Source organism: Phytophthora cinnamomi, assembly GCF_018691715.1.
Source record: "Phytophthora cinnamomi strain GKB4 chromosome Unknown Contig10, whole genome shotgun sequence".
NCBI classification, from domain to species: domain Eukaryota; phylum Oomycota; class Peronosporomycetes; order Peronosporales; family Peronosporaceae; genus Phytophthora; species Phytophthora cinnamomi.
Window position 1 is genome coordinate 1,247,625 of NW_027150943.1, and position 21,671 is coordinate 1,269,295.

A 21,671-nucleotide genomic window follows, 5' to 3' on the forward strand; every position below is an offset into this window, starting at 1 on the left:
CGCCATACCATGAGAAGCGGCGGCGCCAGTCTCTCCGCTGCCTAAACTCCTCCAGGACCGCGTGCAGCTCCGTCGTGGGACGCGACGCAGAAGCCGCCGTTAGCGCTCGTAAACCCCCGCGAAAAGCGCGCTCCAACGCGGCCCCAGGGGCCCAAGAACTCGCGTTTCAAGTCCGTCAGTCGGCCGCTGTCTGTCACATTGGCACATTCGCCCTTCAGTCGCGTCCTGTTGCCCATTGCGGCCATTGCGGCCATGAGCTCCGGCAGCCTGGGCACGTCGCCGTCCGCCGGGTGGACGCTGAGCATGCAGCGCCGCGACCGCAAGCTCTGGACGGCCATCGCCGAGCGGCTGCAGGCCGACGTGGCCGTGCTGCAGCTCACGCTCGTGGAGCTGGAGGAGATGCTGCGGCAGCTGCTGGCCGTGGCGCTGCCCAACCCACGCATCCGAGGAGACGTACGTGGAGTTAGAGAGAGAGAGGAGGAGGTGTACTGTACTGTAGTGACCGTTAGTTGGTTGTGCGTTCGTAGGAGATCGCGGCGCTGCTGACGGCGCTGGCGCAGATCCTGCCGCTGAGCTCCGGGCTGCTGTGCTCCGAGTACACGCGCTTGGTGCAGAAGTGCTGCGGTAAGGAGCGCGTGCTGCTGTCGAGCGAGCAGCTGCGCGTGGTCGTGACGTTCTTCCTCCAGTTCATCAAGACGTGTCCGAGCTGGTACACGGCCAACTCGATCCGCGCGCTGGGCCAGGTGCTGCACGACAACGCCGACCGCGCCAGCGGCGAGTTCGAGCTGCTGTTCGCGGTGCTGCTGAAGCACCTGGACCCGGCGGGCGTGGACATCGAGGCGCGCTACGCCGCCACGAGCTGCGTGTCCAACATCTGCACGCAGGCGGGCAAGACGCCCGAGGTGTACCACTACTTTTCGTCGTTACTGCGGATGGTGGTGGAGAACTTCCGGCAGCAAGCACAGAGCCTGACCAAGGGCCAGAACGACCGCATCCTCGTCAAGGCCTGCACGTGCAGCATGAAGTGCGTGTTCACGATCATCAACTCGAACTTTGACCGCTTGAACGACCGCATTGCTGCGACGCTGCCCAGTCTGCTGGCCTCGATGCGGCAAGTCGTGGGGTACGGGCTTGTGCTCAAGAACGAGCACAACGACGTGGTCTTCTCATGTCAGGAAGAACTACACCCCTCCGATTCCGACTCGTCCGTGTGCGGCTCTGACGGTGGTGGAGGACGTCAAGTCGGAGAGTAAGTTTTCGTGTTCTTACTTATCAACGTGGTGGTCGGTGCTAATTGGGTTCCATTGATTTTTTGTTTCTCTCGCAGCGGCTTGCTAGCGCGACTGCGTATCACCGTGCTATACACGCTGGAAACGATTGCGCAGCATTTCCCTAAAACGATCACGTCGTCGATGGGCTTATACCTGCCGGAACAGACGACTCCGTACATGACGCTTTTCAACAATTCTCCTTCTGTTCTCACTCTGCTGATCGCGGATCCGAGTGAAAAGGCTCGCATGACGGCAGCCAAGTTTTTGGATGCATTCTGGGAGAAGATTCCACTCAAGCTGTATTTCCGGCGCCCGTCTGGGGTCAGCGGGGCCACAACAGTAGCGGCAACTACGTCGTCGATGTCATTCGCCTCTATGCCCAAACGCATTTCGCTAATGCTCTATCAAGTTCACGTCACACTGGTGTACTGCATTCAGCATGAGAAAGAGTCCGCGCCGCTTGCGCAGATACTGAAGGTGAGCAGATGCGCCTGCGGGGATTGTTGTTCGAGTATCCCTTGTGGTTGCTAATATGCTTTTGGATGTTTGCTACATTGTAGAGTACAGCATCGGTGATTCAACATTTCCCGTACGGAAGTGTGGCTACGATTCTTGACCAAATGGAGCTGTCACCAACTTTGGGCGATATTTTGAAGGCCCTCGCCTCGAGTCTGTATGTGGCAGCCGCGTCAACTGGTAGGTTCATAGTAAAACATATCTTATCAGCTTGCGGGGTCGTGGACTAATGAACGTGGGCTAAATACTTTTGTTGTAGATCACGGTGTTCGAATGGCAAGTTTGTCGTGTATGTCCGCACTACTCAATATACAGGAAACTCTCCCAGCCATCTTGGAGTGGATGGTGCACACAAGTGATACTGATCGTGTGATTGAGGTGGCTCATATAACAATCGCGTGTGGCACGTGGTTACTGCGACGCCGGTCGTTCGTGGAGGAACTTCTATTGATGGCATCCCGTCCAGACGATTCATCGCGCACCCTGCTGCGCTTGGAGGCGATGTCACTCTTATCCAAGATTGCAAAGAACTACTCGCCAGCATTGAGTGCAAACTGGAAGAAACTGGCAGAGTTCATGTTGGCAGCTTTTCAAGACCTGGACTCGGGTGTTCGCTTGCAAGCGGTGAAGATATTGGAAAACTACATTAAGGGGGAAAATGGGAGTGCTGATAGCGCTTTGTCTGGTAGTCCGGACGCTCATGATGCTTGTCGCGTGGACTGTTTGGAGTTTATGGCAACGCATTTGGTGAGAGCATTCTATGACACCTCTCATCACGTCCGCGCTAGTGTCTGCGCCTGTTTTACACTATTGTCTGCTCATGACTGGTCGTGGCTTGGTGAAAGGAAACAACCTCGGCGTCTTCCAGTGTTGGCGGCTAAGAGTGGTGGCAATGGAGGAGGCCCAAACGTTTCGTGCTTGGATTCATACACGCGCATTTTCTTGCAAACGCCAAAAGACAGCTCGCCCGTCGTGCGCGCAGCGGGATTTCGATTGCTTGGGTCCTTGTGTCTAGCCCCAACATTCAAGACTCGCGCTTTTGCCAGTAGTGTGGTGGGTCTGGCTTTGGATGCGCTGAGCGACTCCACTTTAAACGTTCGCGTTCGCGCCGCGTGGGCGCTAGGCAATGTCTGCACTACCCCGGGTCCAGAGTCGATTGTCGAGAGTGATGCGCCTCCACTGCCCCCACCTGCGCCTCCGTCCTCGTTCATTGCCAAGCCCGAGACATCACAGGCGTATCCACCGCTTCCCCCCCAGGTGCTATACGAGCTTCTGCCAGCGTACCAGTTACGATTGGTCATTGAGAAGATGCTCGTTTACATCAACGACAACGACAAGGTGGCATCAAGTGTGGCTCGTACGCTGGGGCTTGTATGCCGCTGGATTAGCTTCCCGCCTTTCCGGCGCACTCTGAGCGCGCAGAAGGATCGTTCATGGCTGGACGATTTATTGGGCCAATCCATGGTTGTGCTGGCTGGAAAAATTAATGCGGGCTCGCCCAAGGTCCGGTGGAATGCATGTCACGCCATCGCCAAGGTGCTATTGTGCCCTAGCTTGCCACTTGCATCGGTAACCTGGGCACCGTCCGTCTTCCAAGCCCTATTGACTGCTGTGGCGCAGCAAGAAAATTTCAAAGTCCGGATCAGTGCTGCTACCGCGCTACGAGTCTCTCAAACGCGTAGTGCGTTTGGGTCTTTTTTCCAATCGGCGCTTCGAGCCACGGTGGATGCGTTAGAGACGGCGTCTGACCTGAAGGATGTGACTGAGTTTCGTTACAAGGAGCAGTTGGAGACGCAGCTATCGTTCACGTTGGTGCACTTGATTCATATCGCGACGGAGGAAGATGACCCACTAATACTGCAGGCGTTGAAGGCCAAGCCACGCGGATTTCTCTACGACTGGCTACTGCACAATCTCCATCGCATGGTCGCAGCCATTGAGCGCGAAAGCGAAGCGGTTGCTGGTACGAGCACGGTTGGAGACCTTGATGATGGCCGTGCAGGGGGGACTGGTGATGCTCATGACGTGAATCCCATCAAGAAAGAAGAATTGTTGTCGGCAGTGCGCTCGCTGTTGCGCATATTGGATCACCTTAACACGGACAAGGCGTACGCGACCAGCTGCGTGTCGCTCCTGTACGACACGAAGATCACACTCGAGCATGATGTACTATATTCAAACGAGGATATCCCCTTTGAGCTCTGAGAGGGTTATGCACTTATCGTCATCAGTAGCAGTAAGTATCAGCACATAGCGAACGATAAGAGCAAGGCCTGCGACGGATGGCCCCAGCAGACAGCTAGTGGTTCAATGGCAAGCAAGATTTCTTTAGTCGTCAATTTTCATCTTGCCGTCCTCGTGGTTGAGGCTGCTCGGGTTGTTGATACTAACGTCGCTGGAAACGACCACGTCTGTTCCTTTTGCGACCGCCGCGATGGCGGCGTTTGCGAGGTTGGGCTTCCGGTTGCTGGCTCTGCTGGCCCTTCCTTTCCTTAACTTGCTCCTCCGTAAGCGGCAAGTAGTACAGCACAGGCTTTGTCTCGGTCTTCTGGAAAAACTCGTCGATTGTTACCTCTGCACCAGCAACACAAAGCGAGTTAGTCCTAACTCGTTTCACCCAACAAGCACCGTCTTAGCTTCTCACTCTGGCGTTGGGTAGATTGTGTGCTGGTATCGCCTTTGCTCTTCGGCCGACTTGGTAAGTTTGCCTCGCCGAACTTCGACACCTGCCGTACCAAGAGTGTCAGCCTTTACGCATTTGGCATTACACGACAGCCACCACGCACATACCTCCATCGCTGTATGATCTACGAGCACTACTTTGAGCGACCGTCCATTCTCCGGAGGCCATACCTTGCCGCTCAGAGCAGACCTCGTCTTCTCCGCCTGTAGCATGCCGCACGAATATTCCAGTCAGCTAAATCGGAGATGTGCAACAATCAAAAGACCGACAAGAAAATCACGCACGATCTCGGAGCTCGGATACGTCACGAAGCAGTGGGTCTTGATTGCATCCATCCAGAAGCCGTCCTCCACGAAGTCGCCAAATTCTTGCACTAGGGCCTGCAAACACCACAGCATCTTGGTCAGCTCCAGGTCAGCTTGTGCCCTCTCCGAAAGCGCAAGGACGCGAACCTTGACGGCATTCAGCGTAAATGGCCGAACGAAGTTGTCAATTCGGAGCGTTAACCTCTGCTCTGTTTCACTGCCGGTCACACACAAGCACGCACCACCAATCCCGCACAAAACATTACATCAATTCGCTCCAGCATCGCGAAAACTTCCAAAAACCCGAAGCCACTTACGTCGACTCAGTAGCTCCATCCCCAGACTGTCCACCGCCCGTAGCATCAACAGCAGCGTCACCGTCCGCATCGGACGACGCTGGCTTGCCGCCATCATCATCTTCTGGCTGCGGACTGGCGCCGTCTTCATCTTCCGAGACTTTGACTTTCTTTGCGTCTGGCACGTCCTCCTCCTCCTCCTCCTCTGCTCTCTCAACTGCATCTGCGCCTCGCTTCACGCCTGCCGTTCTCTCCAGCGTCTCTCCATTCTCAGCACCGTCAGCTGCAGCTTCTTCCTCCGCCGCGTCTGCCTCTGTCGAAGTCCCTTCTTTCTTCTGATCCTTCTCCTTCTCTTTCTCTTTCTCCTTCTCCTTCTCCTGCTCAGCGTCTGCTGCCTCCTCCTGTCGGCAGAGCCAGTCAGTATTAAGCTCTCCACCAGCCCGCGCTCAGACTCCGCGCCAACCTGCTGCAGCTGCGCCTTCAGCCGCTCCAGCAGCGCCGCCTTCAGGCCGCCCGTGTCCAGCCCGCGCTTCTTGAGCTCGCGCTGCAGATCCTTCACCTGCCGCCAGCACGCGCGCGTTAGAGAGCAGTGGGCGGAGAGAAAGATGCCTCTGCAGCACACACACGGACCTTCAGGCTGCCCAGCGCGGCCACGTCCAGCGTCATCTCCGAGGCGTCCGAGTGCTCCAGCAGTTCCTGGACTCGGATCGGGGTCGGCGTAGCTTGTCGTGGGCGGTGCTAGATCCCAGAAAAAAGTGAACTCAAACCTAAATAGAGATCCAAAATAGATTTATTCTGCGTTTTATGCGAAAATGACGCAATCAGGAGCCATTGCCAAAACCCGTGCAAATTTCACAGAAATGACGCAATCAGGATAAATTCTCAACACCAGTACAATAACCAGAATCCGTATGCCCACACATCCCATTTTGCCAAAAGCAGGAGGTTAGAGCTCTTGATGGACGTCGCCGCAGCCGTGGCTGCGCTGGACGCCGCCGCGCTGGAGCGTTTGCTCGCCGATGCCTGTACACAACCACAGGAGCTCCAGCTCGTCGAGAATCTAGCGGCGGCGCTGCCGCAGGCGGCGGCCTCGGAGCTGCAGCGGCTGCTGCCGGACGTGGTCCGCGCCGTCAAGTCGCTCAGCCGCCTGGCCGTCAAGTGCGTGGCGGCGACCGCGGGGGACACACAGAACGCGGCGAAGCTGGTGGCGCTGGACGGCAAGTTGCTGCCGCTTCTGCGCGTGCTGCACGCGCTCGTGGGCCGCCTCAGAGCCCGAGAACTGCGCGAAAGCGTGTGCGACGCCGAGCAGCTGCGGCGCTGGCTGCCGTTCGTGCTCACGGCCTGCTGCAGCCTGGAGGCGGCGGAGCTGCCGGGCGCAGACCTGATGCAGAGCGTCGCGCTGGCCGCCGAGACGCTGGACGCCTGCGTGCAGCTGGCGCAGGCGGACGGCAGGGCGGCGTTGCTGGCGACATACGTCGCCCAGATCGTGGCGCTGTGCTCGCAAGACGTGAGCAAGGAGCAGTGGGTGGCTGCTGCGAGCGTCAACAAGAGGGTCATGCTGTACGTGGTGCTGCAGGTGCCGTTCCCGCACCTGGGCGGAGATCTGCTGGGCCGCCTGCTGGCGCTCACGTTCCCGCTCGTGGACGACCTGACGGACGCCACGCAGCTTGTTGGCGCGCGTCTGCTGCGCCATATTGTGCGGAACGTCACGCCGACGGAGCTGCGGTGGTACTCGGACGTCCTGCTCGAGGTGCTGCACACCGCCATGGTATCTCGTAAGCCAGCGACGCTTGACGTGCTGCTCGACTGCCTCGTGGAATCGCTGGACAAGGTGTCGCCCCCTGGCGAACTGAAACATTACGACCGATTTACGCCGCGGATGCTCAGCGACACGAGCCTGTGCAGCGATGTTGCTGTCCGAGTGGTCTTCGTCCGGCATCTACGGGCCCTTGTGGTCCGACAGGGTGCGCCTCACAGCCTCAATGTGATCCGCTACCTCCAGCCGCTGCTGAAGGTATTGATTGCAGGCTTCGAGAGTGTCAACGTTTCTCTACTGGAGGAGACACTCGAAACATTGCGAGCTACCATCCTCGCTGCGTGGCCCCGCGTCGCACCGCACACTGAGCAGATTCTGGTTGGCGTGCTACGTGCCGTGGCCTTCTGTGAGTTATTCGAATCCGGAGCAGATTTTACGCCGTCTCCAAAGGAAAAGGATCAACTCCTTGCACTTTGCGAGGATAACATCGACCTGTTACACCAAGTTAACGCTGAAAACCCCGTCGTTAGTGATATGCTAGCAACTGTGGGTAACCAGAGCCCGAAGCTATCGCCATTTTGCGATCGTATGCAACTGAAGTGGACACCGCGGTAGCGAGCAAGGAATCATACAGCCTGAGCGGCAAAATAGACTTTAACCTAAATTCTTGAACGTAAGCCGGTTGCTTGCCAAAGTGAACAATACCTGTAAATTGTGTGACACCGTAGCGCGGCGAAAGATCAAATGCTGGGTGCACTGCACCTTGATAGGCTTACCAATAGAAAACGATACTTCGAAATACATATTTTTTAGCTTTTCCTCCAAAGAATATCATCGCAGCAACGTTTTGGCGGCCAGAGTTGCCGCCGGATGAGGGATTACCAAACAACCCTTTCTATTTGCTAAAACTTCAGCCAATCACCACCCAAATTCACACTAACTTCAACTTGCCGACAGTCTTAGTTGAAGCGGGCAGTAGCAATGGTGCCATCGCTGACAGGAAAATCGTCGGTACGAAAAGCACTCCCGCATGCCATGTAGGTCAGCATGGCATCGACTCTAACTTCCACTGTACCATTCCAGCAGCATTCGCACCGGTTGTCATCGAAGAACTGCTATCCTCACTCAAAGTTCAAATGCAGGCCGATGGTGGTGCAAAAGACCATGCGTATGATGCTTTGTGTTTCTACGATATTCCTTCATGTGTGTTTATTTATTCGAGTTTGATGAAAGAGTACATGCACAACTAGATACGATGCCCACTTACACGCTCGGGCCGAACACCGACAGGTCGTTCTCCGGCAGGATGAACTGCTTGAAGTTCTCCTTGAACGACTTGGCCAGCTTCAGCGCCGTCTCGTCGAACGCCGCCTTGTCCGTCCACGAGTCCTTCGGGTTCAGGATCTCCGACGGCACGCCCGCCACCGCCGTCGGGATCTCGAAGCCAAACAGCGGGTCCTTCACGAACGTCGCCTCGTTGATGCTGCCGTCCAGCACCGCGTCCACGCACTTGCGCGTGTACGGCAGCTTCATGCGCTTGCCCACGCCGTACACGCCGCCCGTCCAGCCCGTGTTGATCAGGTACACGTGCGTGTTGTGCTCCTGCAGCTTCTTCTTCAGCAGGTCCGCGTACTTGGTCGGGTGCAGCGTCATGAACGCCGCGCCGAAGCACGTCGAGAACGTCGCCTGCGGCTCCGTGATGCCGCGCTCCGTGCCCGCCACCTTGGCCGTGTAGCCCGACAGGAAGTGGTACTGCGCCTGGCCCGCCGACAGCTTCGACACCGGAGGCAGCACGCCGTACGCGTCGCACGTGAGGAAGATCACGGCATTCGGGTGGTTGCCGCGCGAGTTCGGCTGGTGGTGCGGGATGTGGTAGATCGGGTACGACACGCGGCCGTTCTCCGTCTTGCTCGAGTTGAAGTAGTCGGGCTCGTTGTTCGCGTCGATCCAGACGTTCTCCAGCATGGCGTTCGGACGGATGGCGTTGAAAATGTCCGGCTCGTTCTCCTTGCTCAGGTCGATGGTCTTGGCGTAGCAGCCGCCCTCGAAGTTGAACACGCCCTCGTCGTCCCAGCCGTGCTCGTCGTCGCCGATCAGCTCGCGCTTCGGGTCGGCCGACAGCGTCGTCTTGCCCGTTCCCGACAGACCGAAGAAGATGGCCGTGTCGCCCGCCTTGCCGATGTTGGCCGACGCGTGCATGGCCATCACGCCGTTCAGCGGCAGGTAGTAGTTCATCATGCTGAAGATGCCCTTCTTCATCTCGCCGCCGTAGAACGTGCCGCCGATGATGGCCATGTGCTTCTCGATGTTGAAGATCACGAACACCTCCGAGTGCAGGCCGTGCGCCTCCCAGTCCTCGTCCACGATGTTGCACGCGTTGATGACCGTGAAGTCGGCCTGGAAGTTCTCGGCCACGCTCGAGAACTCCGGCCGGATGAACATGTTGGTCACGAAGTGGTGCTGCCACGCCAGCTCCGTGATGATGCGCACGTTCAGGCGGGACTTCTCGTTCACGCCGCAGTGGCCGTCGAACACGTACATGCGGTCCACGGTGCTGAAGTGCTTGGAGGCCTTGGCGTACAGCGCGTCGAACACCTCGGGCGTCGTGGGCTGGTTGATCGAGCCCCACCACACGTTGTCCTGCGACGGCGCCTGCTTCACGATGAACTTGTCCTTGGGCGAGCGGCCCGTGAACTTGCCCGTGTCCACGGCGAACGTGCCGTTGGCCACGAACGAGCCCTCGTTGAACTTCTTCTCGTGGTCCGCGAGCTGCTCGTACGTCAGGTTGTGGAACACCTTGCAGTCGTTCTGGATGCCGAGCTCGCCCAGCTTGAGCGCCGCGGTCGTGGTCTCGTGCTGCGCCATTCTGAAGTAGTTACTGGGTTCTTGACTTGCTGGAGCTCGGGGTGCTCGGGACGGTGCCAATTGGAAAGTGAGCTCCGGAGACCGGAGAGCAATGACAACCAAACCAAGCTCGGTGCTTCTCCGAGAGGGGTGCGTGAGGAGGTGTGAGCATTGAGGCAGGGCACGACAACCGTTTGTCGGCCCCCGATGTGAAGCACACTTGCATTTCGAGCGGAACCCTACCGGTTTGGCGCAACAAAGAGGCGCCGCCGACACGCCCTCGTCGACGCCGTTCGGTGGTCTTTTTCGGCCAATAAGCGGTCGGTTTGGAGACGCCTCGTCTCTGGCGACACCTAGGGCATACGCTGAGCAAGTGGGTCGGCGCTCTCGGCTAAGTTGCCGTGCTGACGAGACGCGCCAGCGACGGGCCAGGTCGCGCCTGCGTGACGTGTTCGGCGGTGCGTAGAGAGGCCATTCCATTTCCGCTGGTCACTCGTGAGACTCTCGACGTGGTGCTTGGTTTGAAGGTCATGTTCACAAACGGACCTCGGACTCGCGGCCATCTCCGTCTTTAGCCCACGTCTTGCGTTTCTCCCGGTTTTCGGCGTTTAATCCCATCTGTCGGCGCGGCCTCCGTCACAGGTTTCGAGTGGAGCCCTTCAACTGAACGTGAAATATGTACTCTTGCGGCGTTCAACCATCTGGGAGGCACGACGGCAACCCTGCTTTCCACGCTCACGACCGACGTCGAGATCCCAGGGCAGAGAAGTACCGGTAAAATCAGACCCTAGGGAGCTAACAACAAAGTGCTGTGTCAAGGCAGCAACTCGTCACTGAAGCAAACAGAGAGGCAAGCATAGCCGACTGACCAGGTGTTGAATGTACAACTTGCGCTCCGAGACCCTCAATACAGTGATGCAGTGTACCGATTTCTGCCCTACATGTACTACATGCAGCAATCTCCTCGCCACGGTGGCCGGTCCAAACGGCGGCAACAACCAACGCACCACGCCTGCCCTCGCTACGTACAGACTGCATTACCATCCAAACAAAGCTCCCCGGCTTCCATTCGTGGAGCTGCTAGCCAATCACCACCCTAATTCACGCAAACTTCAACTTACAGACAGTCTCAGATGCACTGGGGCAAGAGCAATAGAGTTTTGTAATTCTACGGATTTCCTTCATGTATGTATATTTATTCGAGTTTGATGAAAGAGTACATGCACAACTAGATACGACGCCCACTTACACGCTCGGGCCGAACACCGACAGGTCGTTGCCCGGCAGGATGAACTGCTTGAAGTTCTCCTTGAACGACTTGGCCAGCTTCAGCGCCGTCTCGTCGAACGCCGCCTTGTCCGTCCACGAGTCCTTCGGGTTCAGGATCTCCGACGGCACGCCCGCCACCGCCGTCGGGATCTCGAAGCCAAACAGCGGGTCCTTCACGAACGTCGCCTCGTTGATGCTGCCGTCCAGCACCGCGTCCACGCACTTGCGCGTGTACGGCAGCTTCATGCGCTTGCCCACGCCGTACACGCCGCCCGTCCAGCCCGTGTTGATCAGGTACACGTGCGTGTTGTGCTCCTGCAGCTTCTTCTTCAGCAGGTCCGCGTACTTGGTCGGGTGCAGCGTCATGAACGCCGCGCCGAAGCACGTCGAGAACGTCGCCTGCGGCTCCGTGATGCCGCGCTCCGTGCCCGCCACCTTGGCCGTGTAGCCCGACAGGAAGTGGTACTGCGCCTGGCCCGCCGACAGCTTCGACACCGGAGGCAGCACGCCGTACGCGTCGCACGTGAGGAAGATCACGGCATTCGGGTGGTTGCCGCGCGAGTTCGGCTGGTGGTGCGGGATGTGGTAGATCGGGTACGACACGCGGCCGTTCTCCGTCTTGCTCGAGTTGAAGTAGTCGGGCTCGTTGTTCGCGTCGATCCAGACGTTCTCCAGCATGGCGTTCGGACGGATGGCGTTGAAAATGTCCGGCTCGTTCTCCTTGCTCAGGTCGATGGTCTTGGCGTAGCAGCCGCCCTCGAAGTTGAACACGCCCTCGTCGTCCCAGCCGTGCTCGTCGTCGCCGATCAGCTCGCGCTTCGGGTCGGCCGACAGCGTCGTCTTGCCCGTTCCCGACAGACCGAAGAAGATGGCCGTGTCGCCCGCCTTGCCGATGTTGGCCGACGCGTGCATGGCCATCACGCCGTTCAGCGGCAGGTAGTAGTTCATCATGCTGAAGATGCCCTTCTTCATCTCGCCGCCGTAGAACGTGCCGCCGATGATGGCCATGTGCTTCTCGATGTTGAAGATCACGAACACCTCCGAGTGCAGGCCGTGCGCCTCCCAGTCCTCGTCCACGATGTTGCACGCGTTGATGACCGTGAAGTCGGCCTGGAAGTTCTCGGCCACGCTCGAGAACTCCGGCCGGATGAACATGTTGGTCACGAAGTGGTGCTGCCACGCCAGCTCCGTGATGATGCGCACGTTCAGGCGGGACTTCTCGTTCACGCCGCAGTGGCCGTCGAACACGTACATGCGGTCCACGGTGCTGAAGTGCTTGGAGGCCTTGGCGTACAGCGCGTCGAACACCTCGGGCGTCGTGGGCTGGTTGATCGAGCCCCACCACACGTTGTCCTGCGACGGCGCCTGCTTCACGATGAACTTGTCCTTGGGCGAGCGGCCCGTGAACTTGCCCGTGTCCACGGCGAACGTGCCGTTGGCCACGAACGAGCCCTCGTTGAACTTCTTCTCGTGGTCCGCGAGCTGCTCGTACGTCAGGTTGTGGAACACCTTGCAGTCGTTCTGGATGCCGAGCTCGCCCAGCTTGAGCGCCGCGGTCGTGGTCTCGTGCTGCGCCATTCTGAAGTAGTTACTGGGTTCTTGACTTGCTGGAGCTCGGGGTGCTCGGGACGGTGCCAATTGGAAAGTGAGCTCCGGAGACCGGAGAGCAATGACAACCAAACCAAGCTCGGTGCTTCTCCGAGAGGGGTGCGTGAGGAGGTGTGAGCATTGAGGCAGGGCACGACAACCGTTTGTCGGCCCCCGATGTGAAGCACACTTGCATTTCGAGCGGAACCCTACCGGTTTGGCGCAACAAAGAGGCGCCGCCGACACGCCCTCGTCGACGCCGTTCGGTGGTCTTTTTCGGCCAATAAGCGGTCGGTTTGGAGACGCCTCGTCTCTGGCGACACCTAGGGCATACGCCGAGCAAGTGGGTCGGCGCTCTCGGCTAAGTTGCCGTGCTGACGAGATGCGCCAGCGACGGGCCAGGTCGCGCTGCGGTGACGTGTTCGGCGATGCGTAGAGAGCCATTTCCGCCGATCGCTCGTGAGACTCGCGACGTGGTGCTTGGCTTTGGGGGCCGGTTCAGACAGCAGCTTACGCTGCTTTTTTCTGAAGGTGTGTCTACGATTACTGGTAGTGTTTTTGCTGTTTTACGCCACCGTGCCAAAAACGAGTCATCTGATAATCTCAACTTACCACCGGTACATTACCGGTTATTACCGGTTACACTCTGTGCTATTCTTGCTTTGCTCGTCGCCACCGCGATGTTCTCCCCGCTTTACGTGTTGCTTACTTGCGGTCAAGCCGTCCTTGATGACTATCTGTCCCTTATCAAGTTCCACTAAGAAGTAAAATCTCAAGTAAAACGCGAGAGTGTTTGCGTCACTTCAAGTACCGTCACTCCTGTTAATCTATTTCGAGGCTCGCTTGCTAGGAAGGTGGGCAGCTCTGGCCTGGTCTGGGAGCGCTGATTGCTACGCTGTCTCGATGAGCGGCTACGACGGACGCACCAAGGGCAAGCGAATCCGCAAGCCTCAAGCCGGCAACTCCAACTCGAAGGCCAGGTGGAAGTACCTGAGTGCAGACGTCACGGATGTCGTCGACAAGCCAGCGACCAAGCTCCGGGCAAACGCCCGTAGGAAGTCCAGCGTCAAGACAGGTGCAACGGGAAAGGGAGCGCTAAAGCTTGGCTATGACATCGATGGCGACGGCTTCGTGGACGTCCGCGAAATGCGCCTCGCGAAGTTCTTGGACGCGATGCTGCTCGATCGACGTAAAGACGTCGTCGATGAGGGCCCCGAACCGACCGAAGACGAGTTGCTAGCAATGCGCCAAGGCGCTGGACGGCTTCTAATTGCAAAAGAGTTCGTGGAGCGCAACCGCGACCGGCTTTGGCGATATGGCTCCATTTTCACTGGCATGAACGACGAGCAGGCTGCCCAGTTCATCGCGACCCACAAAAACTTCAAGAAACTCGTGCCATTCCTCGAGAGTACGGAACGCAACCGCACGGTGCGTTCATCGCATCAAATGCGCTCGTGCATCCACGGCGACATTGCTGTAGGCGCGTTGCCGACCTCAAACTCGTCTGCCGAGCGGCGGACGTGGGTGGAGACGACTCGAAAGCTGCGCAGCCCGTCGTTCACGAAGCACCCCTTACCAGACTTGCAGCCCAAGAAGAAGTTCGTGTCACCGGCGCTTGATCCGAATCAACTCGAAGCCTTTGAGACCAATCTAGCTACCAGCGCTAGTAGCCCAGAAGTGTTCTCTAACGACTACGGTGCCATCGACATCGACGGAGACGGCATCGTGGACGATGACGAAATGAAGATGCATCTTCGCCTGCAGGAGGCCACGGGTAGTGGCAGCAATAACCGCGACGAGATGAACGCGCGCCACTTCCAGCAGCTCGAAGGGCGCAAGATGATGGTGGCGGACTTTGTGCAGCGCAACGCCGGCCAGATGTGGCTCTACGACGAGAGCTTCCGGTACAAGTCCACGGAGCAGATCGTGAACGAGATAGCAAGTGGCGCCGGATTTGCCGCGGAATTCAACCGGCTGCGCGCCAAGGAGAGGCTTGTGAAGCTCAAGTCCTCTCTGGGCGTGTCTGGCTGCATCGTGCAGTTGCCACCGACAGAGCTGCCCATGGATCCGTCCAACGCGCTCGAGTTCCGCCGCGTGCGAGATCGCTCGGAGCTGCTCATGGCGCGCAAGGAGCTGCTGAAGCCGCTGCAGCAGCGCCGAGGCCTCGCCATGCCCGGCGGCGGCGATTCCGCCGGGCCGCTGCGCTACCGTCCACGAGGCATCCGTGAGGAACAGGGCGACATGGGCCGCTCCAAGAGCGATGGCAGCTTACTCATCGGCCTGCCGCGGATCTACGACGCCCCCGTGAAAATTGAGCCCGTCGGCACATTTTCCGTTACCAAGTGGCGCCTCGATGCTAATTAAAATCCTAACTTCAACATCAACTGTAGAAACGCGAAACACGCTTGGTCCCATCGTTCAGGATCGACTTCGTAAACGAATGCGTAGCATTGTTCGCTGAAATGCAAGGGGGTACGTCGCCAATCTTTTCTCCGAAAGGGGTCGCTTACTCGGCCCACGTGCCCGCGCGCTACTCTGCCCCACTCCGCATTGCTCAAACTAAACCGCGCGGTGGTCACCCCACCTCACTTTCCAATTGGCATTGGGCCAAGCACAAGATCCAACAAACCAAGAGACCAACAACTGCAAGCCAAGCGCTGAAGGCATGGCGCAGCACGAGACCACGACCGCGGCGCTCAAGCTGGGCGAGCTCGGCATCCAGAACGACTGCAAGGTGTTCCACAACCTGACGTACGAGCAGCTCGCGGACCACGAGAAGAAGTTCAACGAGGGCTCGTTCGTGGCCAACGGCACGTTCGCCGTGGACACGGGCAAGTTCACGGGCCGCTCGCCCAAGGACAAGTTCATCGTGAAGCAGGCGCCGTCGCAGGACAACGTGTGGTGGGGCTCGATCAACCAGCCCACGACGCCCGAGGTGTTCGACGCGCTGTACGCCAAGGCCTCCAAGCACTTCAGCACCGTGGACCGCATGTACGTGTTCGACGGCCACTGCGGCGTGAACGAGAAGTCCCGCCTGAACGTGCGCATCATCACGGAGCTGGCGTGGCAGCACCACTTCGTGACCAACATGTTCATCCGGCCGGAGTTCTCGAGCGTGGCCGAGAACTTCCAGGCCGACTTCACGGTCATCAACGCGTGCAACATCGTGGACGAGGACTGGGAGGCGCACGGCCTGCACTCGGAGGTGTTCGTGATCTTCAACATCGAGAAGCACATGGCCATCATCGGCGGCACGTTCTACGGCGGCGAGATGAAGAAGGGCATCTTCAGCATGATGAACTACTACCTGCCGCTGAACGGCGTGATGGCCATGCACGCGTCGGCCAACATCGGCAAGGCGGGCGACACGGCCATCTTCTTCGGTCTGTCGGGAACGGGCAAGACGACGCTGTCGGCCGACCCGAAGCGCGAGCTGATCGGCGACGACGAGCACGGCTGGGACGACGAGGGCGTGTTCAACTTCGAGGGCGGCTGCTACGCCAAGACCATCGACCTGAGCAAGGAGAACGAGCCGGACATTTTCAACGCCATCCGTCCGAACGCCATGCTGGAGAACGTCTGGATCGACGCGAACAACGAGCCCGACTACTTCAACTCGAGCAAGACGGAGAACGGCCGCGTGTCGTACCCGATCTACCACATCCCGCACCACCAGCCGAACTCGCGCGGCAACCACCCGAATGCCGTGATCTTCCTCACGTGCGACGCGTACGGCGTGCTGCCTCCGGTATCGAAGCTGTCGGCGGGCCAGACGCAGTACCACTTCCTGTCGGGCTACACGGCCAAGGTGGCGGGCACGGAGCGCGGCATCACGGAGCCGCAGGCGACGTTCTCGACGTGCTTCGGCGCGGCGTTCATGACGCTGCACCCGACCAAGTACGCGGACCTGCTGAAGAAGAAGCTGCAGGAGCACAACACGCACGTGTACCTGATCAACACGGGCTGGACGGGCGGCGTGTACGGCGTGGGCAAGCGCATGAAACTGCCGTACACGCGCAAGTGCGTGGACGCGGTGCTGGACGGCAGCATCAACGAGGCGACGTTCGTGAAGGACCCGCTGTTCGGCTTCGAGATCCCGACGGCGGTGGCGGGCGTGCCGTCGGAGATCCTGAACCCGAAGGACTCGTGGACGGACAAGGCGGCGTTCGACGAGACGGCGCTGAAGCTGGCCAAGTCGTTCAAGGAGAACTTCAAGCAGTTCATCCTGCCGGGCAACGACATGTCGGTGTTCGGACCGAGTGTGTAAGGCGGAAGTGTTGTGATGGTCATTGCAGCCGCAATATGCGGCTGGTAGCTTCCGCTTAGGCTTTTTCTAGCTAGTAGCGTCGTTTGTATGTACTCTTCTTCATCAAACATGAATCAATATATAAGCAAACTTGCCTTTTAACGTTAGTGTATTGAGATTATATCGTTGTAGTTCGTTTGCCTATCCGAGCACGCGCAGCCATGTCAGCGTTCTATCGACAACGGATGACGTTGGCTGCTGACGACACCAACGACTTTTGCTGCCGTTGCAACTTGAAGTGAGTGAGTATTCAGGCGGCGATTGGCTGGTATTTCCACGAATGGAAGCGTTAGTTTAGTTCACGGAATAATTGTATTTTGTGTTAATATTTTAAGCAGTGAGGTAATTGTATTTAACGGATATTACCGAACAATATACATGTACACGAAAGTGAGCCACACAACGACTTGGACTCCTGTTTCCAGCCGCGTTGATCCAGTAGTGCACCTCCTACTTTTTCTCAATGAAATAGCGTTGCATCTCAACACTATTTCCGAAATGTTACAGTAGTGCTGTTTTGGATCTGATACAGTCCCCGAAGACTTTGGGAATCAGGACACTTTTAAGCATTCTTCAAAATTAATGAGAGAAGAGCGATTTAAGACACGAAATTTTTTTGAATTTGAATATATTTGCAGCATAATTTCATCTGAAACCGTTTTTATTTGATAGATGGTTTTTATACAATGAGGACAGTTTTAGCTGGCTGAACAGCCTAACCAATATTATTTCATTGGCGGGGCCTTTAATTCGAGAATGTCGCTTGAGTCCATAGGTCACAGACTGCAGCTAACGCAACACAAACATACGTGTGGATGTGATGGCCGATGGCTTCCTGAATGTTACCCGTCTTCACACCTCGAAATTGTCAACCAACTGCTCGGAGCTCCACCATCATCATGCTGCCAAGAAGGCTTCCTCAAGTAGCCCACATTCTTCAAGCAGCAGGTCAAGCAGCGGTGGAATAGCTACACTTTCAAGGCGCCACTCGCGATGGCTTTCGGAGAGAAAGGGCCACACATCGCCTTGCCTCACGCGTCGTGATCATGCGACCCTCCAACGTCGGGGTGTTCTCTACTGATCTAACTGTTTGAGATGCAATGTATGATGTGTAGAAGACGAGTTTGAAGACTTGGGTAGGAAAGCGTGACGGACCGCTTGGGGCCGTCCTATCATGCGGCATCAGTCAAGGTCGTGCACGATTACTCTTTCTGCTCTAATTTGGTCAAGGTCAGACACGATTGATCTTGCTATGGCTACTCTCTCTGCTCTAAGTTACTTCTCTTGCTACTCTTTAAGGCCAGACAAGTCTACACTTTCTTCTTTATTCATTTGTACGCGATGACCAGATGTGCTGATCTTCTTACTCTAACGATGATTGCTGCTTCCTATAACACGTAGGTACAGATATGGCGTGTTCTTGACCACCACAGCCGCTCCGTAGGTGTAATGCATCCCAAGAATACTACTACAAGGAAACCAGGCAGCAAAACCCGCTAACAAATAATTAACTATAACAACTTCAAAGTGTCGCGATCCAAATCCTCGCTTCGCCACTATGACGTATCAAGGTTCGTCAACCGAGCATTGCTCTCCATGACGTTGAGTATCTTGTGTAGAAATAATTCACGGTTGACAATGTGGAAAGTAAACCCTTTCCCACTTTTGCGAATGGAGTATTGTGATAACTCCTCATGTTGCTACCCAAACAACCTATACTAACTAGATATACACACAATGTCCTCCCAGACTAAAGCTTCGCCTCTAGTTTTTCGACCATGGACCACCGGGCTTTTGATAAATACAGGGTTTGCGTTCCGTAAAATTCGTTTTTACTAAATATTTCATTGTGGAGTGACAATGGATACATTAGTACATCGTCTACACGACTATCGCTGCTCGACATAGTCCTAATGGCTACCCGTTTACCTTTATCAGACACCGCGGGGGAATCAAATCAGCATATTTAACTCCATGATCCCCCGATGATCTTGGTTCGAGGTTCGCATTCCGGGCCCAGTACTAGACAGCCTGTGCACAATGACTAAAGTTTGTTTCTCTCACTCTTCACTCCACAATAGCGTGTTCTAGTTTTCAACTTCTTTTGGACCTCAGATACCTACGCGATTTGCGTTGCTGTGCCAGTCTGGCACAGATATCTCACGTACAGTTGAAGCGCTCCACTCGAAACCTGTGACGGAGGCCGCGCCGACAGATGAGATTAAACGCCGAAAACCGGGAGAAACGCAAGACGTGGGCTAAAGACGGAGATGGCCGCGAGTCCGAGGTCCGTTTGTGAACATGACCTTCAAACCAAGCACCACGTCGAGAGTCAAGAGTGACCAGCGGAAATGGAATGGCCTCTCTACGCACTGCCGAACACGTCACGCAGGCGCGACCTGGCCCGTCGCTGGCGCATCTCGTCAGCACGGCAACTTAGCCGAGAGCGCCGACCCACTTGCTCAGCGTATGCCCTAGGTGTCGCCAGAGACGAGGCGTCTCCAAACCGACCGCTTATTGGCCGAAAAAGACCACCGAACGGCGTCGACGAGGGCGTGTCGGCGGCGCCTCTTTGTTGCGCCAAACCGGTAGGGTTCCGCTCGAAATGCAAGTGTGCTTCACATCGGGGGCCGACAAACGGTTGTCGTGCCCTGCCTCAATGCTCACACCTCCTCACGCACCCCTCTCGGAGAAGCACCGAGCTTGGTTTGGTTGTCATTGCTCTCCGGTCTCCGGAGCTCACTTTCCAATTGGCACCGTCCCGAGCACCCCGAGCTCCAGCAAGTCAAGAACCCAGTAACTACTTCAGAATGGCGCAGCACGAGACCACGACCGCGGCGCTCAAGCTGGGCGAGCTCGGCATCCAGAACGACTGCAAGGTGTTCCACAACCTGACGTACGAGCAGCTCGCGGACCACGAGAAGAAGTTCAACGAGGGCTCGTTCGTGGCCAACGGCACGTTCGCCGTGGACACGGGCAAGTTCACGGGCCGCTCGCCCAAGGACAAGTTCATCGTGAAGCAGGCGCCGTCGCAGGACAACGTGTGGTGGGGCTCGATCAACCAGCCCACGACGCCCGAGGTGTTCGACACGCTGTACGCCAAGGCCTCCAAGCACTTCAGCACCGTGGACCGCATGTACGTGTTCGACGGCCACTGCGGCGTGAACGAGAAGTCCCGCCTGAACGTGCGCATCATCACGGAGCTGGCGTGGCAGCACCACTTCGTGACCAACATGTTCATCCGGCCGGAGTTCTCGAGCGTGGCCGAGAACTTCCAGGCCGACTTCACGGTCATCAACGCGTGCAACATCGTGGACGAGGACTGGGAGGCGCACGGCCTGCACTCGGAGGTGTTCGTGATCTTCAACATCGAGAAGCACATGGCCATCATCGGCGGCACGTTCTACGGCGGCGAGATGAAGAAGGGAATCTTCAGCATGATGAACTACTACCTGCCGCTGAACGGCGTGATGGCCATGCACGCGTCGGCCAACATCGGCAAGGCGGGCGACACGGCCATCTTCTTCGGTCTGTCGGGAACGGGCAAGACGACGCTGTCGGCCGACCCGAAGCGCGAGCTGATCGGCGACGACGAGCACGGCTGGGACGACGAGGGCGTGTTCAACTTCGAGGGCGGCTGCTACGCCAAGACCATCGACCTGAGCAAGGAGAACGAGCCGGACATTTTCAACGCCATCCGTCCGAACGCCATGCTGGAGAACGTCTGGATCGACGCGAACAACGAGCCCGACTACTTCAACTCGAGCAAGACGGAGAACGGCCGCGTGTCGTACCCGATCTACCACATCCCGCACCACCAGCCGAACTCGCGCGGCAACCACCCGAATGCCGTGATCTTCCTCACGTGCGACGCGTACGGCGTGCTGCCTCCGGTATCGAAGCTGTCGGCGGGCCAGGCGCAGTACCACTTCCTGTCGGGCTACACGGCCAAGGTGGCGGGCACGGAGCGCGGCATCACGGAGCCGCAGGCGACGTTCTCGACGTGCTTCGGCGCGGCGTTCATGACGCTGCACCCGACCAAGTACGCGGACCTGCTGAAGAAGAAGCTGCAGGAGCACAACACGCACGTGTACCTGATCAACACGGGCTGGACGGGCGGCGTGTACGGCGTGGGCAAGCGCATGAAGCTGCCGTACACGCGCAAGTGCGTGGACGCGGTGCTGGACGGCAGCATCAACGAGGCGACGTTCGTGAAGGACCCGCTGTTCGGCTTCGAGATCCCGACGGCGGTGGCGGGCGTGCCGTCGGAGATCCTGAACCCGAAGGACTCGTGGACGGACAAGGCGGCGTTCGACGAGACGGCGCTGAAGCTGGCCAAGTCGTTCAAGGAGAACTTCAAGCAGTTCATCCTGCCGGGCAACGACCTGTCGGTGTTCGGCCCGAGCGTGTAAGTGGGCATCGTATCTAGTTGTGCATGTACTCTTTCATCAAACTCGAATAAATATACATACATGAAGGAAATCCGTAGAATTACAAAGCTCTATTGCTCTTGCCCCAGTGCATCTGAGACTGTAAGTTGAAGTTTGCGTGAATTAGGGTGGTGATTGGCTAGCAGCTCCACGAATGGAAGCTGGGGAGCTTTGTTTGGATGGTAATGTAGTCTGTACGTAGCGAGGGCAGGCGTTTGTTGCCGCCGTTTGGACCGGCCACCGTGGCGAGGAGATTGTGTAGTAACGGAAATTCCCGATTAATACCCTCTACCCAAATAGTACCCTCTCAGAGTAACCCGGTAGTAACCCTACAGTAACTCACGTACCCTACCCTGCTCTGATGACCAGTCATCTTGTTACACCTCACTTCACTATAGAACGCAGCCC

At 57.4% G+C, this 21,671-nt stretch overlaps 8 protein-coding genes across 8 annotated transcripts; 5 read left to right on the top strand and 3 right to left on the bottom strand.

Moving 5' to 3' along the window:
• Nucleotides 1–225: 225 nt before the first annotated feature.
• On the top strand, nt 226–3,992 carry IUM83_05812 (putative premRNAsplicing factor SYF1; the record flags this gene model as incomplete). Its single annotated transcript, XM_067929970.1, has 5 exons — nt 226–453; nt 528–1,249; nt 1,328–1,748; nt 1,832–1,967; nt 2,047–3,992. The coding sequence occupies 5 exons, from the start codon at nt 226–228 to the stop codon at nt 3,990–3,992; spliced, it is 3,453 nt and encodes a 1,150-aa protein (XP_067798337.1).
• Nucleotides 3,993–4,173: 181 nt separating this feature from the next.
• On the bottom strand, nt 4,174–5,764 carry IUM83_05813 (Acinus (induces apoptotic chromatin condensation); the record flags this gene model as incomplete). The annotated part of the gene is made up of 8 exons (XM_067929971.1): nt 4,174–4,361; nt 4,432–4,513; nt 4,578–4,673; nt 4,755–4,850; nt 4,923–4,992; nt 5,093–5,472; nt 5,535–5,630; nt 5,702–5,764. 8 exons carry the CDS (start codon nt 5,762–5,764, stop codon nt 4,174–4,176), a joined length of 1,071 nt encoding a protein of 356 aa, XP_067798123.1.
• A 265-nt stretch (nt 5,765–6,029) lies between these two features.
• On the top strand, nt 6,030–7,442 carry IUM83_05814 (Armadillo-type fold; the record flags this gene model as incomplete). Its single annotated transcript, XM_067929972.1, has 1 exon — nt 6,030–7,442. The coding sequence occupies one exon, from the start codon at nt 6,030–6,032 to the stop codon at nt 7,440–7,442; it is 1,413 nt and encodes a 470-aa protein (XP_067798335.1).
• Nucleotides 7,443–8,090: 648 nt separating this feature from the next.
• On the bottom strand, nt 8,091–9,692 carry IUM83_05815 (phosphoenolpyruvate carboxykinase (ATP); the record flags this gene model as incomplete). The annotated part of the gene is made up of 1 exon (XM_067929973.1): nt 8,091–9,692. The coding sequence occupies one exon, from the start codon at nt 9,690–9,692 to the stop codon at nt 8,091–8,093; it is 1,602 nt and encodes a 533-aa protein (XP_067798336.1).
• Nucleotides 9,693–10,916: 1,224 nt separating this feature from the next.
• IUM83_05816 (phosphoenolpyruvate carboxykinase (ATP)) lies at nt 10,917–12,518 on the bottom strand (the record flags this gene model as incomplete). Its single annotated transcript, XM_067929974.1, has 1 exon — nt 10,917–12,518. The coding sequence occupies one exon, from the start codon at nt 12,516–12,518 to the stop codon at nt 10,917–10,919; it is 1,602 nt and encodes a 533-aa protein (XP_067798133.1).
• Nucleotides 12,519–13,430: 912 nt separating this feature from the next.
• Nucleotides 13,431–14,891, top strand: IUM83_05817 (uncharacterized protein; the record flags this gene model as incomplete). Its single annotated transcript, XM_067929975.1, has 1 exon — nt 13,431–14,891. One exon carries the CDS (start codon nt 13,431–13,433, stop codon nt 14,889–14,891), a length of 1,461 nt encoding a protein of 486 aa, XP_067798334.1.
• A 301-nt stretch (nt 14,892–15,192) lies between these two features.
• IUM83_05818 (phosphoenolpyruvate carboxykinase (ATP)) lies at nt 15,193–16,794 on the top strand (the record flags this gene model as incomplete). The annotated part of the gene is made up of 1 exon (XM_067929976.1): nt 15,193–16,794. One exon carries the CDS (start codon nt 15,193–15,195, stop codon nt 16,792–16,794), a length of 1,602 nt encoding a protein of 533 aa, XP_067798332.1.
• A 2,849-nt stretch (nt 16,795–19,643) lies between these two features.
• IUM83_05819 (phosphoenolpyruvate carboxykinase (ATP)) lies at nt 19,644–21,245 on the top strand (the record flags this gene model as incomplete). The annotated part of the gene is made up of 1 exon (XM_067929977.1): nt 19,644–21,245. The coding sequence occupies one exon, from the start codon at nt 19,644–19,646 to the stop codon at nt 21,243–21,245; it is 1,602 nt and encodes a 533-aa protein (XP_067798333.1).
• Between the last annotated feature and the right edge of the window lie 426 nt (nt 21,246–21,671).